Here is a 16,946-nt window from a genome sequence, read left to right on the forward strand (position 1 = left end):
TTTCCCAGAGCACGAAGTGCACCCGAAGGCAAGGAGCCACGCCGCAGTCCCGGGCCGGGACAGAGCTCCTTTAGTCCGGGCCTGAGAGGCTTGGAGCATCCGCCGGCAGCAAGTAAAGTCGCGTTTAAAGCGTTTATTGGCATGATGGCAGTACAGTGCGCGGTCAGAAACAATGCAAGAAGTTACAGGCTCGGCCACTGCAGCCTTCCCCGCCAAGGCCGAGGAAGAAGCCTGAGATCTGCGTGGAGTTACTCGAGGAATTAAATAATGTTTGCAATTTTAATGGGATTTTTTCTACGTCACTTGGCCGCCCCCACCCCATCTCCTACCCCGGGGCAGGTCTTGTTCCCCATGGTTGTATAACAATTATCACAGAGCCTGGCTTAACCTTGTACATATGCCTGGGAGGTTTTAGGACTGATTCCTCTGCACTGTCCTCCGAGTGATCTCGGATCCGGATCTCACGGCGGCCTCTCAGAGCGGTCTGGTGCCGCATCTGCCTCCCGTCCGGGCTTCAGCGTGTGCGACAACCGCAGCCTCCGCTTCCTCCAGGGAGATGATGGAGTCGTGTTTACACTCCAGACAGCCACTAACTTCTCCAGTCTCTCCCTCCCAACCCCCACTGGCTCACACACACACACACACACCGCTCCCTTTTTCTTTTTGGTTCTAGCGAACAAAACTCTGGGATTTGGTGCTAGCACACTGTCCTGCGTTGCTTTTGCGTGATGACCACGCAGACCTCGTTCATCGCGGATCCTTCTCCTGAACGGTTCCCCTCACTTCGGCTGTCAGGCGTTTCTCCTCACGTCACCTTCTTCCTCTACAGATACCTAATCAGGGAGAGAGCACATCCCAGGCACAGTCGCAGGCAAGAAAGCCCGCCCCCCACCAACATCCCAACCCCCCCTCCTCCCCGCGACCGCCCTTCAGGCCCCATGGCTTGGTATTCCCAGGGTTCAAGAAACAGGAATAAGAGAAAAGGGCCCACTTCTGCAGAAGCCGGTGCTGAGGCAGCTTCCCCGGGTCCCGAGCTAAGGGTGCCTATTTAGTGACGAATTTCCCCAAGTATGACGCGATAAACCCAGACACATTTCTGACCAGGCTGTTCAAATCTGTCCCTGCCAAAATGCTTGCAATGATGGAGAGGGATGCTGCCCAGATAGTTCACGGCGTCTGAAGGTGGGCTAGCAAATAGTGACCGCCTGCTTGGCAGAAAGTGGAAAAAAGAGACGCTAAGGATAATTTTTAGGAGCTCCTAATAAAGCCCTAGGAGAAGGCCATTTTTCTCACAAGAAAGGTAGAGGTACGAGGGCATCTGTCTAACCCTTTTATTAGTTTTCTTACAAGCAGGAAATAAGGTACAATATTTAAGTGATGGCTTATGACTCACGCGGTTCGTAGCTTTTCAACTACTGGCTACCGCAAGATGTGCATGTAGCACTTAAAAAAAACAACTCAAAACAAACAAAACAAACAAACAAAAAAAAAAACCAGGAACTGCAGGCTCAAACTCCCGTGAGTCACAGTGTTTAATAACTAACTGGGTTCCACTCTCCGCGTGTCTACGTGTGTTTGCATTTCCATTGTCAAAGAATAAGGGTGTATGTTCTTCACATGTTAGATTTGCAATTTCGTATTGATTTCGACATTCCCTAACGACCCATCCCACAGAGGTGTCTAAAAGCACCTACAGATTATCTCCCATCTCTCTACTACTCTAATGTGACAAACCTACCTACATTTTAGGGGTACATCATTTGAGACAGATTTACAGTTCAACCCTCTCAGCAGACAGGAGGAGAGATCTGCGTGGAATATAAATTCAAGAATGTAATTCTTTCTCAAACAAATAATCTGCTCCCTTTCAAATATAATTAATGTTTTGATAGTGCATTTCTTGTGAGAGAGAGATACAAAAACAGAGGCAACCTCTTGGATCTCTGTTTGTATATTTGCAACAGGAATTTACAGTACCTATCTTGTGAATGTGACAGATAGAGTGTTTTAAACATTTAGAAGTTTATTTATTAGCAGAACTACAGCAGGAGACCGATAGGTCTTTGCTATCCACCGTGCCCATTTTACGCACGTTTTTGTTGCAGAGGAAATTGCAGTTGCAGGAGGAGGGCATTAGTCTTTCATTGGGATGAGGAGCGTTTCCTAGCTCTCAGGATGCAGCCTCCTGTCCTGCGGTGCTTGGGAGGCACATGTCCTTGCGCTTTGTCTTTCATCCTCCTCTGCCTCTCCTCCGTGGGCCTGAGCCTCTGTCCCCTTTTTTTTTTTTTTTTTTTCCGCCCGCCGGGAATTAAGGAAAACAGTGGGAATAACGTTTCGGTTTTGACAGTCTGCAGTGTTCAGACCGGTCCGGGCAAGGACGTGGTTCAAGTCGTACAGTCTGAACAAAGCCGTGTTTGAAAATGGCCTGAACATTTGTCAGATGCTTGTTAAATACTGTTATATGATCATATGGCTCATTAGTTATAGATCGGCTACCAAATCCAGAGGGGCTGAGCTATCTTTTTTTTTTCCCCCTTCCCTTCTCCCTATCTCCCTCTCTTTCCTTCTCTCTCTCTCTCTTTTCTCTCTAACACCAGAGGAAGGTGTTCGAAGGCGATTCTGCCGTGCTGAGGGACACGAAAATCAGCGACATCCATTCTCAATGCCTACATCGCTTCTAAAGCATAACACAAAATTGCCTTAATGAAAAAAAAAAATGTTTTTTAACTCCAAATGCTACAAACGCTTGAGACCAAAGCCATCTGGATACCCCTATCCGGTTCGTGAATGGCCAGATTCGACTTCCACCAGTATCAAAAGTAAATTTCCCATTCATATCGCTGGAAACTGCATCGGGTCCCCGTTATGTCTACAGCCTAGCAATACGTTATGGCACGCCGTTTATTTTCCAATGCCTTAGTGCTTTTGAAAATTCGAGTATTAAACGGAAGAGTGGAGAAATTTTAAAAAGCATTGGTTTCCAGATGGGGTTGCCTTGCCTGGCTTTGCTCAAACCGGTATTTTCAAAGAAAGGGAGGACACGTCTGAAAATGACTTTTCGCAGAGAGAATGAGACCTGCAGTTGGTTTGGAAATCTTTAGCAACAATAAACATCAGTAAGATGCGTCATCACTAACACTAAAAAATAAGCAGTGGACTTAAAGGAGTGCGGTTTGCATTTTCGAAATAGTGCAAGGCCCTCTAGTTGTAAAGGAAACAAACCTGGCTATTCTGATGACAAGCTTTCTTAAAAATAAAATAAAATTAAATGAAATTTAAAAAGCAAACCTCCAAAACTTTTCTCCTGGATTTATAGTCCCTGTATAGAGTGCTACAGACTCACAGAGTGTTACCTCCCTACATAGGAGTAAGATAACTTGGATTTTGAGTATACAATGTTGTAACTCTCTTTTAATTTTATTATACGTGTTGTCTGGTTTTACCTTTTCTAGAAACGCCTGAAATGTCTTATAAACACCTGGACGCTATGACAGAGATAACCTTAGTTCAGTACAAAGTTACCAACCTCAGTCATTGAGATCCAATTAATTCGATGTTTGCCTCCAGTGATCTGTGAAAAAAAAAAAAAATACGCGGAAGGGGGGGGGAGAACACACACAAAAAAAGGACAATATTTACCGCATTGATCTGATAATATCTAGGAAAATGTCAAATACACGCTCTTAAACTGAGGTTTTAAAAAAATACTTTAAAATATTAGAAAGAACTGCGGTACCTCTGGGATACGCAACTGGTATTTTTTTTAGGCAAATTCTAACATGAGGGACGATCGCACTTACGTTCAGAAAATATTGTTATTTTTCTTAATGGGGAAAATTGGACTCCCGCGACTTAGATCTGTGGTTTTTAGAACTGGGATGGAAATTGGACTGACACCACTTTGCACTTTAACAATCGGATTTCGTCAGGGTACAAGTTGTTTGTTTAACCCGACAGCTCCGTGCACCCCGTCGCACGCTTTTACACACTCATTAAAACGATTATTCACGACCTGTCGAGTGTTTTCTCGTTCATTCACAGGAAAGACTTCGCGCTCTGGGGCTCAAGCGCGCACGGCCAGCCACACCGCGGGCCGCGGGGAGAGGTTGCATATCTCTGCCATCATCTGATACCAGCCCGGATGATCTCTACAGGTTGTAAAGCAGCAGTTGCTGAAGGTAAAAGAAGGAAGAAATATATACATATATATCTGCCCTCCCGCAAAACTTGCCGAAAGCCGAAGGGAGGGAAGCGGTGGGGAGCGCGGAGAAGGGGCTGATGCTCGCTCCGCTCCGCGGGCGGCTCCGATCCTGGAGTCCCAACCTGTAGCTCGGGTTCCCGCGGCTCCTCTCCCCGGGCGGCGTGGGCAGTGGGGAGCCGTGGGAAGCCGGGCCTTCCTTCCCCTCACCCGGCTGTCATACCGGCGCCTGCCACCGTCCCGCACCCAGCTCGCCCTCCGCCGCCGAGGTGCCGGTACCAGCGCGGTGGAAGTGGAGAAGCAAAAAATAATGATAAAACGGAGCCCTCCCCGGAACGCCGCAAAAGAAAATGACAGTGTCGGGGGGCGGACGGGAGCTAAACAAACAAACAAATAAACAAAAAATGTGCTGAAAAATAGAGCAAAATGTCAGCCTTCTGCGGTCCTGCGAGGGGTGGCTGGAAACCACACCGTTCAGCAGAGAGTCTGGGGGGATTCCTTTCGAAGTGATTAAATCACTAAGCCAAAATGCAAGTTAAAACATTCCCGGATCTGGACCACTCCGATATTCGAAAAACAGTGCTTTTCTTTTTTTTTTTTTTCTTTTAATCTATCGATTTCTGATTTCTGTATTCAGATTACCTCCGGTTCTTAAGTTCCATCTATGAGAAAACCCCAGGGGCCACTATCGCTGGGAAGGTGTTTTACACTTACAAAGGAAGCCCAGGGCCTGGAAGGCGAAGCACACATCGACTGCCGTTCAGCTTCTGAGGATTCAGAAAATAATTTTTCATTGGGAAAAAATCTAAATAGAATACCCCTTTATTTAAATGAACCGACCCCGAATGCAACGAGGGATTTTAATCTGAAACGGTTTCCTAATTGCTCGAAAGGCAAGCACGTATAAGTAATTTGTTAAACTTATTGGATTGCAATAATCCACTATCAGGTTAGCTAAGAATGGATCTGTCAAGTGTGTTTGCCAGTCTAAGCTCTTTCTTTCAAACCAATCTGGTATAATAATTAGCAGACAAAGAACCTGAAATATGTAAGCAAATATCTAAAGTTCTGCATAAATAAACATACTCATCAATAGCAAGCTACTCAACACTTGTCTTATTGATGAAGAGACAATCGATTTTGCTGTTCCAAGCTGCAATCAGAGATCTGTATTTAATTATTAGTACTTCTACCTTCACTGATTTAATAATAAAAATAGAGCTAATAAGTCATACCCTTCCGTCTAAATGCAAATGATAGCGATGACATAACCAAAGGCAACTTACGCATCACAGAAAAACAAACAACTTTGCCCAAACAGAATAAACAACAAGCATGAAAAGGAACACGCAGTGCTGCCTTTTCTGATGAACGCTGGAGGACACTTGCGCATTCGGAAAAGATCAGGCAAATTTGTACGTGCATATACACGCAGACATGTATGTATAAATGTGTGTATATATATATATGTATATATAGTTAGAGAGCTGTAGATACAGTGGGAAAAGTTCCTTGATAAAACAATGATGCGATTTTTATTGGCGTAGTTCTCATCTGTTTTCTCACAGACCCGTACGAGTGTGGGCACACTCTACGCTAATAAAAATACTCTTGCCGCTTTGTACCACTGCGATTCTCTCCTCCAAATGCGCTTGCCATCAGAAGCACAGCTCAGAAATCTAAAAGGATAATTTCTCATCACGAACGGGTTTTAAAGTCACCTATAAGCCATGGCATGACAAATATAGAACCTTAACCAAATCCCTCCGTAGACCACTCTAGTAATCTGTCCCAGCTTTGTTTCAGTCGAGATTTAGTGAAAAATCTTGTCGAAGCCGTCATCCCCGTTTGGAAACACACTTGTGTGGGGACGTGAGTGTGATTGGGTGTGCATGGAGCATAAAACACGGGAAAATGCAATTCTAGAATAGCATCACCGAGATTTTTGTTTCAAAAGAACAGTCTGGTGACTGGTGAATATTACCCGTCTTTAATTCTCAAAAGTATTGCAGCTTTTTGGGACATCCACTGCTTCACAATGAGCTTTTGCTTATTTTTACGAGAATGCAACCTTTTTTCTTTCTTTCTCTTTTTAAAAACTGTCTTCCAAACCTGAGAAATAATTCCTTTTTTTTTTTTTTTTTACTCTACAGCCAGACTTTTTGGCACATACCTGTCTCCTCTTGGATATGATTAATTTATCAGACTACCTAATCTCAAATATTCACGATCAGATCATTTCTGGGTGGAAACCAGGCAAGGGGGGTGGGGATGGTGGGGGGGAGTGCTGGGGGGGCGGGCTGCGAGTTATTTTCCTTCCACAAACGAAGAGGGTAGGGCGAGGATTGAGCTCGGAGGGCCTAGAAGTTACTGGGGAACACGGCGAAGTGTCCCCCACAGACCCCAGCCCTCCGCGGCCCGGGAGCGCCCCAAAGGGGAAAGGCTTCTTTCACATGTTCCTGCCTCCCTGTAAAAGATGCCCCTGTGGAATGAATTGTAAACCGCTCTGAATTCCCCGCCGCGAGGGAAAAAAAAAAATTAAAAAAAATTAAAACCACCCCAAAACCCCCAAGAGAGCCCGGGCTTCGTGCCGCCTTTGTAGCTGGAAATTCAGGATCCCTGGCAGGGCGGCTCCGGGAGAGGAGAGCTTTCACCTCGCGGTCTTAGGTTAAGCAGTTCTTTGCAGCTAACTTTACAGGGATGCTTTACTCACCTTAGGGTAGGGTGACAATGGCAGGCTTTTCTCAGACTCCCTCCCGTTTAGTCTTTCCTCTCAAATCACGGATAACCCCAAATACACTTTGAGGACTCCCTAGAGATAATTCTTTGAAACGGTCTTTGCATTCATTTCCCTGATTGAGAATAGTAAATCCGCTCGCTTTAAGTCTAATTCGCTAGCCTGACGCTGTATTCTGTTACATGGTATAAAGAAGGTGGGGGGCGGGGAGGGGGGAAGTTGCTGGTAGTTGCTTTGGTTATTTGTTTATTTTGGCGGTTTGTTTTATTCCCTTTGGTTTTGTTTTTTGAGTTTTCGCGGGTTTATTTGGCCCCAGTGAAGGGGGACGTGGGTTTTGCAATACCGTTCCCGGGTGGGAGCGTCCTGGACCAGTTCGCAGGAAGAGGACTTTTACTCCAAACGCGTCTCTCCCAGGACAGCGCGTCTCCCGGGGGCTGCCGAGACGCAAACTAAAGCCTGGAGGGAGGAGGACGTCGCGAATTTTCCCTCCTTTCTGAAGTGGGGAGGTGGGGGCGGGGGGGCACGGAGCCGAGCCCTCCAAACACGCCTGTGGCCTGCGAGCCGCAGTTTTATCTGCTGGCAGGTGAGCTCCGGGGCGGGTAAAGAGGCCCCGAGCCAGCACCGGCTCTTCAGCAGAAGGCGGCCGGGCTCTGCGGGCCTGTTCCCCCGCAGCGCCGGTCCCGCCCGCTCTCCCGCGAGCCAAGAGCGCCCCCAGCCCGCCGCAAGCGCACCGCCACCGCGCAGCGTCCCCCCGGCCCGGCCCGGCCCGGGCCGGCCCCCCGCCTAGCCCCGCGGACACGCGTGTCCAGGCACGACGGCTTCCGGCGCGGCGAGCCCTGCGGCCGCCGGCGTCTGGCAAGCTCCGGATTCCCTCCGCTGTTCCCGCAAACACGCGTGGGGTGGCTGGCCCGCTCTGCAGCAGCAGGGCGTGCGGAGCTCTACTCGTGCCCCGCGGGACCCATGGGGCGTCCCCGGGCAGAGAGCAGGCCGGCGGTGCTGTCCGCAGTGAGCGCAGGCGTGTGCGGTGCGTGTGAGAGTGAACGCTTCTCCGCAACCGCGGCCCTTCCCCGCGGTGCGCGGGAGGCGGCAGCTCCGCTCAGTACCACTCCCCTCCCCCGCGCTGAAGTGTCCCAGCTCACAGCACCACGGAAAACTTAATTCGTCGCGCGTGAAAAGATTAATTGTTTTCACCAGGTCAGGATCGGCGGGAGCAGCGGGGTTATAGTCACCCATCGGGTGGGACGCTAGCCGCTGCTCTTTCCCCCCCGCCACGTCCCGACAACAAAACAAGAACACATCGGTCTACAGAGGCCCCCGTCCCGGGGTCCTGCCCACGCACCCACACGCCTGCCCCCCCCCTCCCCAATTCCCCCCCCACCTCCCCTCCAAGAATGAGCAAAATGAGCACATCAGAGGCTTAAACTTCCGCCCTATCCCTCGATTTCTGTTTGCGGCACGCAAATCTCCGTAAATCCCGAACGCGGTGGCGGAATTTGGGGAGCGGAAAGACAAAGGGAGCGCTTGGAGCTCTCCGACGAACATGATCCTTGCCCGTGATGGGGCCGGTGGTCAGAAGAGTGAGGCAGGGTGCATTTGCTCCTCCGGAGTACTCGGAGCAAAACCCGGTTTTAGAGGTACGGCTCTTCATAAAGTCTCTCTCTCCTTGCCCTCCCAGGAATTTTTTTTTAAATTATTATTTGGCATTTAGTCACTTTCCTGAGAATTTAGGAATATTATCACTCTTTACACAACCCCCGAAAAGTGCGAGAAGCCCATAACTTTTTCTCTAATGACAGGCTGGGTTTTTTTAGAAATAATTCATTACGGAACCCGCCTCTAACTCGCCGTACTAAGATTGTCTTTCACTCCGCGGAGACTGAACGAGGAGCAAATTTCATTCCGCAAGGAGCGGTGATGGGGAATTTTGCTTGGCCCCCATAACCTATCTACGCTCAACCGTGACCAAAAAGGCAAGGCAGGCTCAAGGATCTGCGGGAACCGCGCTCCCTCCCATCCTGACACCAGTGGACGGAAATCACAAGTGTAACTACCTGATTCCTGAGTGTAAAAGAGGAGGAAAATCCGGACTCACCCGGTGCCGGCGGAGGATTCCCATCCCCAAAGTGCCATCGTGCGCCTTTCTTGCAGGTAGAGGCCGTTTCTCCTCTTTAAGAGGCAGCTTAAAAAAGGCAAACACAACATTGCACCCGTGTGACTTTCTCTGGCAAACAAAGAGCAGGTTAACAAAGCAAGCTAAATATATATATATACATATTTGTCTACAGATACGGATTTGTCTACAGCAGTTCTCATGAGAACAGCTAAACCGGCGAAGAAACTTCCAACTTACCGATTGAAACGAAAGAGCCCGAGGGGGAGGGGGGAGGCCGGGGGAGGAAACACTTTGGGGAAGAGACAAAAAAAAAAAAAAAAAAAAAAAAAAAGAGAGAGAGAGAAAAAAAATCCCAACATTAGGCACACGCAGTTTTGGTGTAACTAGTGCTTTGAAACTGTGCCTCGGTTGCACGGGCGATCTGCTTATCAGGGGGCACAGGGAAAGTGCGTTTAGACAGAAGTCTGTCGTCTCTGTTCATTCCTATCACATGGATCCGCCTGTCGGGAGAAGGAGTAGGGAAGGTTTTCTGGAAGTGCACCTACCCTTCTGGCGGGAAGGCTTGCTGGGATTGCTGGGCAGGTTTCTTCTGGAGGGTCCCATCTCTCTGGAGTAGCTGCAGTGGAGTTGAGGGCAGGTTCTCCGGTGAGGTAGGAATGTGCAGGAACTCCGCCCTCTGGGCACAGTCACACAAACCCAGCAAAACAGCCACAGCCAGCCCTAAAACCTCTAATGATCTTCACCTTCACCTCTTCCTAACCCAGTTCTCCACCATTTTTTGACCCGTTTACCCAGGCACCTTCACTATGGGGCGGGGAGCGGGGGGGGGGGGGGTGTGGGGGCGGTATTCAAAACAACATTTCCGTGCACAAAACTGCCGAGAAGCTGCTACACACAGGGGTGCGTGGATGGACCCCTCTGTAGGGTTGTATGTCTCTACATGTAGGTATATAAATTTATTGCCCTTCGAATTTGTAGTCGTGTAATTCGTATGAGCACATACTGTCTTTCTTGGGCGTGCATTATTCGCAATTACACAATTAAGCACATAGCCGTGACTGTCTACAGATAGACCTTTTTTTTTTTCCATCCTAAGGTAAAATACGAACAATTAAAGAATATGGTCACTTATAAAACAGCGGGTCTTGTTCAATGTTCTTTCTTAAGCAAAACTCTGATGTGGTTCGGTCAAAACGCAACCGGAGTTCAGTAGGAGTTTTGCTTGAGTGAATAGTGAATCCGTGGTGATTGAGCCCTCATATGAACGCAAATGGTGAGGGGGTGTGCACTTGAATCATAGTTTCTGACATATATCTTAATAATCATCAGAAAACGTTATGAAGAGTAAAATGACGTCCTAATTAAACTATTTTTCCAAGCATTGGATTAAAAAAAAAATCACTCCCCTAAACAGTAGTTTTATGCCATTTAAAGCAAAATATATTATTGCTCACTTTCTTTTAAACGCTTTTGTAAGACTACATCCCACATAACGGATGCTATTTTACTGAAACAAAAGAAAAATATTTAAAATACGTCCAAAACTGGTTGGCTAAATATCCCATTGTGGATTCGTGTTACAGTTTATTATCTCTCAAACACGTTTGCGAAGGCAATCTTAAAATCGTAATTGGAGGTTTCTTGATGAGCAGATTTCTTCTCCTACGATCTATGCGAGCAAAGTTAATCACCTCAAACATCAACTGGGAAAATAACAATAGCTCCTTAATTCCATAAAGACCACCCGTTCCCCATAAACACTCTAAATTAGGAAACACTAAGAAACGACACTAAGATACCGCAACATTTGGGAAACGTGCATATTTAAAAAAAAAATCCTAAAAGCTTAGCTTCAGGATTTGATATATAAACCACCATGGAAACAAGTATCAGATAACAGAATTATTGCCTGCTTTAAAAAAAAAAAAAAAAAAAAAAGAAGAAGAAGAAGGAAATCCACCACCTCGCAGTCATTACCGAACGGATCTATGCAAAGATCGGCCTAGCAGACATCCTCACCGAACAAAAGGGTTTCTCTGCATGGGGAGCAAGCAAAGGTAAAGGCATATTTGGGGCCTTGCCAGTCATGCTACAATCCATAACAACTTTAGCTTTTTTTTTTTTTCTTTTTTTTCCTTTACAAAGACAGTCTCATAGCTGGTAATATTTTGCATGGCAACGTGACCAAACTACCAGCCCAACAACCATCCCTTCCCCCAGCCGCGGGAGAAAGAGGAAAAAGTCTGTGGCACCTGAACTACTTAGGCAGCACTTCGCTGCTCTGAACCCAGAGGAGTGCATGAAGAGCCAGTGCTGGCTTAAAATAAGTCTGCAGAGACATACATCGGGGCTACCCTTTTCAGGAATTATTATGCATCACGCTTATCTAATTAATGCTTATTAGCCAACCCCAGACTCTGACATGGTGAGATTGTGTTTTCCTCCAACCTGACTTGCCTTTTCCCTCCTTGTACTACATTGTCAGAAGATTTTTTTACATTGTGAACTAAATAATACTTTAAGTATGTGCTATTGGATTTCCTACACTATACAACCAATTGCAAGTGGTAAATAATAAATCATTTCCCTTGTCAGCTGCAGCAGATGCCATTCTTTCAATTTGCTTAGGCACAAGTATACAGGATGGGGCCTAGAGGCTTCAAGAGTTTAAATCACACCTATTTCATTTTAGTATTTCCCACAGGTTTGCTGCAAGGAGTTTTGTTTTTTAGTTTGCTTTTTTTTTTTTTTTTTTGTGATCGCTTCATTTAATGCCAACAGAGTGAAGAATATGGGGGAGGGCAGGCGCTTCCAAGTGGTGGTATCATCTCTTCATCCCCAAACAAAGCAACCTTTTTCTCATAGTGATGATTAATTTTGAATTGGAGAAGTGAGAGTGAAAGCCAAGAATATCAGAGATTTCTCTCCTTCTCCCCCACATAGTGCAGAGCTGGGTGTCCCATCTCTCATCCATAACCTTTCACTCCTCTCTCTTTCCTGCAGATCTGCTTGCATCTGTTTATTTATTACTTATTTTCGGAAGATTTCTCCTCACTCTCCTTATTCTTTCAGCACGACAAATATTCTGTTTGTAAGAGTTCAGATATTGCTTCTTTATTCACCCCCCGGCATTTTTTTTTCTATTTTCTCTGTCTTTCTAAGATTAGCTCTTTAAAGTGCGATAGGATCTCCGAGCTAGAGATTATTTTTCATTGGGCCTACTGTGAGCAGTCGCCGTCTTATTGCACTGCTGCAGAGCCCAGTTGAGGCTACATGAACGTAACAAATGAACAACTTGTCCTCTGCGGACTCACCGCGGGATCCAATTAGTTCTTAAACCTTTTGCACAAGTTTTCTCATTATTTTCAAGACTTGCGGCTTTTATAGGCTTCCCTAAACTTCTCGAGAAACCAATTCTTTTTAGGATTAAATGCTTTTTAAAAGTAGTCGTAGCGTTGCCCCCTTAAAACCGATGGGTTGATCCTGCGGGCAGCGGAGCGCACCCGCGGACGCTTGCGTGGGCTAGTGGGCTTCAGCAAGCGTTACCACCGGCAGACAGACAGCGAAAAACAGCTCCACTTCAAAACGTGAAATTTAAGTTAATCCGCATCGGTTTGAGGTTGGTGTTTTTCGGTGGGTTTTTTTTGTTGTTTCTTGTGTACCGTCGCCCCCCCCCCCCGCCCCAAGTTTCAACGTCGGTATGCGAGCCGGGCCGTCACGTGACCCCCCCCAGCCCTCTGCCCCCTGCAATGGGACCGCGGCTTCGCTTCACCCCTGCTCGGCTCCCCCCCCATCCCGGGGGGCGAGAGGGGCAGGTTCGAGCTGGGAAAGTCTCGCCGCTTCTACAACATTTAAAGCCAAAGTGTTTGCAGCATTAAAAGTACACAAACCCATATGGTATCGATACTTCCCGAGCAGTGTCCCTTTAAGATAAGGCTTGCATTTTGTACACATACGTATCAAGCTTCCTAAATTTGATGAAATTATTATATGGAAGCTAAAATGTATATGTATATACACACACATACACGTCCATAGTCAATAGATCTCCAGTTATTAGAGAGCCCAAACTAATTTATTTCTGAATAATAATTATTTGAATGCATTTCAGAGATTGCAAGAACAGCACGTATCTATGTAATAGAAAAAAAAAACCAACATTTTTTTTTCCTCGATGTCTGCATATAGACTTTAATTTATATGCATACGTATATATACATAGGCAATTTTAAGTACCTTCAACGTAAGGCAGAGTATTCCATAAGACACCCTACTTCATACTAACTATTTTTTAAAGTAGACTTGATAGGAGTTCTGCCCCCAAAAAGGACATTACAATAGTGGCCGTAGTGTTTATAATTAAATACCCTGATCCTTTACATTTGAAAATACTGCCGTTGAAGACAATATGATTGGTGAAGAGGGATTTGGGGGGGGGGCAGGAGGGGGAAGGAGCATGTGAAAAATGCTGGGCTGTAATAAACAGCGCTCTGATCTCCCTGTAAATTTAAAGCCTCTGGCATATTAATTTTAGTTAATAAAAGAGACAAAAAAACTATCGAATATATATGAATTTAGCCTATTTTTTTTTTTATTTCTGTGTGTTCATAGTAAACATTTTTGTAAGTGACAAACACGGGCATATGACCACAGTATCACAATCAAGAAATTTTAAGACGACATTAACAATCACTCAAATTTATGCGGCATTTGCGCAACACAGGTTACATATTTGCAAGGTTTACCTATAAGTACAATAGGTATTAACATTTCACTACATTTAGAAAAAAAATAAAGGTGACCTGTTAGTGACCACATACATCAAAATATACACAACACAAACTGAAGGCAATCATTAATTTTGTCCCCTTCTGATTCATTTGAACGGGCAGTGCTGCAAACTGAAATAATGTTGCTGTTTTTTAAATTACTCCATACACTGAGTGCATTTTCTAAAACCCAATCTTTGGTCTAAAAGTAAACAAACAAGCAAACAAAAAAAAAGGAACAACAAAAAAAAAGCAGTTCAGTAAAGAAAAGGATGAAATAATAAATGGCCAAAATGTAGTTATTTGGTATCTTTCAGCATTAATTCTGCTTAAGTACCAATTACGTTTTGAATTTTGTATAGTTTTCAGAAATTTAGTGACGGTTTGTGGTTTGTTTTTTTTTTTAAGGTCTGCACCCACCGACATACCCATGATAACTTATAATACTGCAAACATGGAGAATCTGGCGGCTTTTAGTGATAGACTTATCGTATTTGAATTAAAAAATTGCAAAAGCAGTCACTATTTAGATACACATTCTACTATAATTTTGTTTTCCAAACTTCATAGTCTACAATGTAATCTCCCCACATTGCACCTTGCTGACACTCCTCACCTTGGTGGAATAATAAACAACCCTAAAGACTGAACAAACGTACAGAAAATGGGGGACTTAATAAAAAATACCTGGACTTTTTTGTTTTGCTTTTTTTTTTCCTTTTAATTATCATTTACAATGCAAATGTGTGTAAAATGTTCACTTACAGTCTGATCCCATGGATGTTAATGTATTAAAGGGTTTGAAGAAGACCCCTGATTTTGATGTGTGAAATAATCAGAAAGTCCTCCGGAAAGTCCCGTTGTGAAACTTGGCAAAGAAGGTCTTAAGGACTCACAGGGGAGAGTGGAGGGCGCCTGCGGCGACGTGGAGGAGGAGGCTGCCCTGGCCGTCATTGAAGTGCTGCTCTGAGAAGTCATTGAAGGGTGAGGAACATGGGGGAAAAAGTAACTCGTCTGTCCTGCTAGGAGGTTTACGGAGCAGGGGTTTAGGGAATAGGTGCCGGAGCAAGGAACTGACAGGCCGCACGGCACCGAGGCGGCCAGAGCTGCTGCTGTGAGGTGATGAGTGGCGTAAGGTATCTCTCCGTTGACTAGTCTATCAACACTTAACCCATTAGACGTGGAAAAGGAGTGGTTGTTTCCCAAGGAGTTTTGAGTCAACACTGAGCTGTAGGGCATGGGGTGGCTGGGGTAGGCGGACGTGGTCCCGTTGTAACTCAAAGTGCTGCTGGCCCGGGGGTGGTGCAGGGAAAGGAAGGGGGACATAGGCCAGTACAAGGATCCCGCCCTGTCCATGAACGTCAGTCCGGTGGAGGTGAGGCGGGCGCCGCGCTTGAAAGCCAGCTTGGCCCGCGAGGTGGTGGAGCGCCGGCGGAGCTTGCCGGTGGTGCCCCCGATGAAGACGTCGTCGCTGGAGGGGTCCAGCATCCAGTAGTTCCCTTTGCCCGGGTCGTCGTAGTGGCGGGGCACCTTGACGAAGCACTTATTGAGGGAGAGGTTGTGGCGAATGGAGTTCTGCCAGCCCTGCTTGTTCTCCCGGTAGTAGGGGAAGTTCTTCATGATGAACTCGTAGATGCCGTTGAGCGTCAGGCGCTTTTCGGGGCTCTGCCGGATGGCCATCATGATGAGTGCGTTGTAGCTGAACGGCGGCTTCTCGTACTTGCCGTTCTTCTTCTCCCCCTCCTTCCCGCTCTCCCCGTCCTTGGCCCCCTCCGCCGCCCCCTTCTTCTCCTCCGCCGCCTTCTCCTTCTCCTCCAGCTCCGCCGCTGCCGCCGCCGCCGCGCCCGCGTCGCCTTTGCCCGCCAGCATGTCCGCCTTGGCCACCTCCAGGGTGCCGGAGCCGGCGGCGGCGGCGGGGGGCGGCAGGAGGAGCTGGCCCTTCTCCTCGTCCTCCTCCTCGGCCGCGGCGGCTCGCTGGGGCTGCTGCGGCGGCGGCGGGTGGTGGTGGTGATGGTGGTGGTGGTGGTGGTGGTGGGGGTGGTGGCTGTTGTGGTGGCTGTGGCTGCTGTGGTTGTTGTCGCTCTGGACGGCTTCGGGCACCAGGCTGTTTATGCTAAAGGAGGATTTCGGCAGCATTTTCACTTCCTTCCTATCTCCCATGTCCAACATCACACACTAGTCTGAGGGGAAAAGTTGCGGCGGCCGAGGGCGCAGCGCGCGGGGCGGCGGCGGAGGCGGCGGCGGCGGCCGAGGCGGCGGCACCACCGGCGGCAGCGGCGGCGGCAGCGCAGTTGGACCGCAGTCTCAAGCGCTGGCAAGTCATGTAGCAAGGACAGGAACCGCCGGGGAGGGAAAAAAATAATAGTAATGATAATCACCAATCAGATAAAATCAAACCGAGTCAGAGCGGAGGTAAAAAAAAAAAAATGAGGAAAAAAAGGGGGAAAAAACCCTCCGAAAACCCAACAACAACAACAAAAAACCCCACACAAACACATACAGACAAAAAAAAAAAAAAAAAAAAAAAGCTACTTCATGGTGCCTGATTCCCCCGGCAAGGCAGAGCAGGGGGGAGGAAGGAGCAGCCGCAGCCGCGGGTCGGCGAGGAGCGAGCGGAGACGGGCTATACAGACCGCCCTGGCCGCAATTAATTTCAGAGCTGCAGACACGCACCGGGGCTGTAAAAAATTTTTTGGTTTAACCTTTCCCACCGGCCGCCCAATCAGGGACGGCGGCGTGCCGGCGCGTCTGCCCGCCCGCCGGCCAATGGCGGCTGGCCGCCCCGCCTCTCCCCGCGCGCGCCCGCCCGCCGCCGGCCCGCCCCTCGCCGCTGCCGCGGCTCCCGCGGCGCAGGGATACCGGTGCAGGGACGCATCACCGCGGCGGGTTGCGCCCCCCCCGCCGCCGCCGCCACCGCCTCCCCCCTCCCCGCCTCGCCGTGCCCCCCCGGCCGTCGCTCCGAGCACAAATCCCCTCACGCCAAACAAACAGCACCCGTCCCACGGCTGCGGGCCCGTCCGGTTTTCCTCCTCCGTAGTTTCCACGGAGGACTAAAGTTGCCCCGTTCCGCTTTGCCCCCTCCTCCGGCGGCGAAGGAGGCGGGGTGGGAGGCCGGGTGGGTGAGGAGGC

The 16,946-nt window shown here is 47.9% G+C and overlaps 1 protein-coding gene and 1 long non-coding RNA gene across 5 annotated transcripts; both read right to left on the reverse strand.

Annotated features, from left to right (window-relative positions):
• Positions 1-118: 118 nt before the first annotated feature.
• Positions 119-9,791, reverse strand: LOC147600536 (uncharacterized). 4 transcript variants are annotated; one of them, XR_015258677.1, is made up of 7 exons: positions 9,594-9,791; positions 9,028-9,114; positions 4,913-4,965; positions 4,013-4,172; positions 3,527-3,571; positions 1,739-1,808; positions 119-833 (listed from the first exon to the last, which is right to left on the reverse strand). It is a non-coding gene; the product is annotated as an uncharacterized LOC147600536 (long non-coding RNA). The 4 variants fall into 4 exon arrangements; XR_015258676.1 differs by lacking the exon at positions 4,013-4,172; XR_015258675.1 differs by lacking the exons at positions 1,739-1,808; positions 4,013-4,172.
• A 3,820-nt stretch (positions 9,792-13,611) lies between these two features.
• Positions 13,612-16,400, reverse strand: FOXG1 (forkhead box G1). Its single transcript, XM_010130208.2, has one exon. It carries the CDS (start codon positions 15,984-15,986, stop codon positions 14,601-14,603), a length of 1,386 nt encoding a protein of 461 aa, XP_010128510.2. The 5' UTR covers positions 15,987-16,400; the 3' UTR covers positions 13,612-14,600.
• Positions 16,401-16,946: the final 546 nt, after the last annotated feature.

The sequence above is a fragment of the Chlamydotis macqueenii genome, chromosome 5 (assembly GCF_036417535.1).
Source record: "Chlamydotis macqueenii isolate bChlMac1 chromosome 5, bChlMac1.mat, whole genome shotgun sequence".
NCBI lineage: Eukaryota > Metazoa > Chordata > Aves > Otidiformes > Otididae > Chlamydotis > Chlamydotis macqueenii.

Excerpts from the sequence above, each read along its gene's own strand:
- FOXG1 (XM_010130208.2), bottom strand. The coding sequence starts at position 15,986 with ATGTTGGACATGGGAGATAGGAAGGAAGTGAAAATGCTGCCGAAATCC.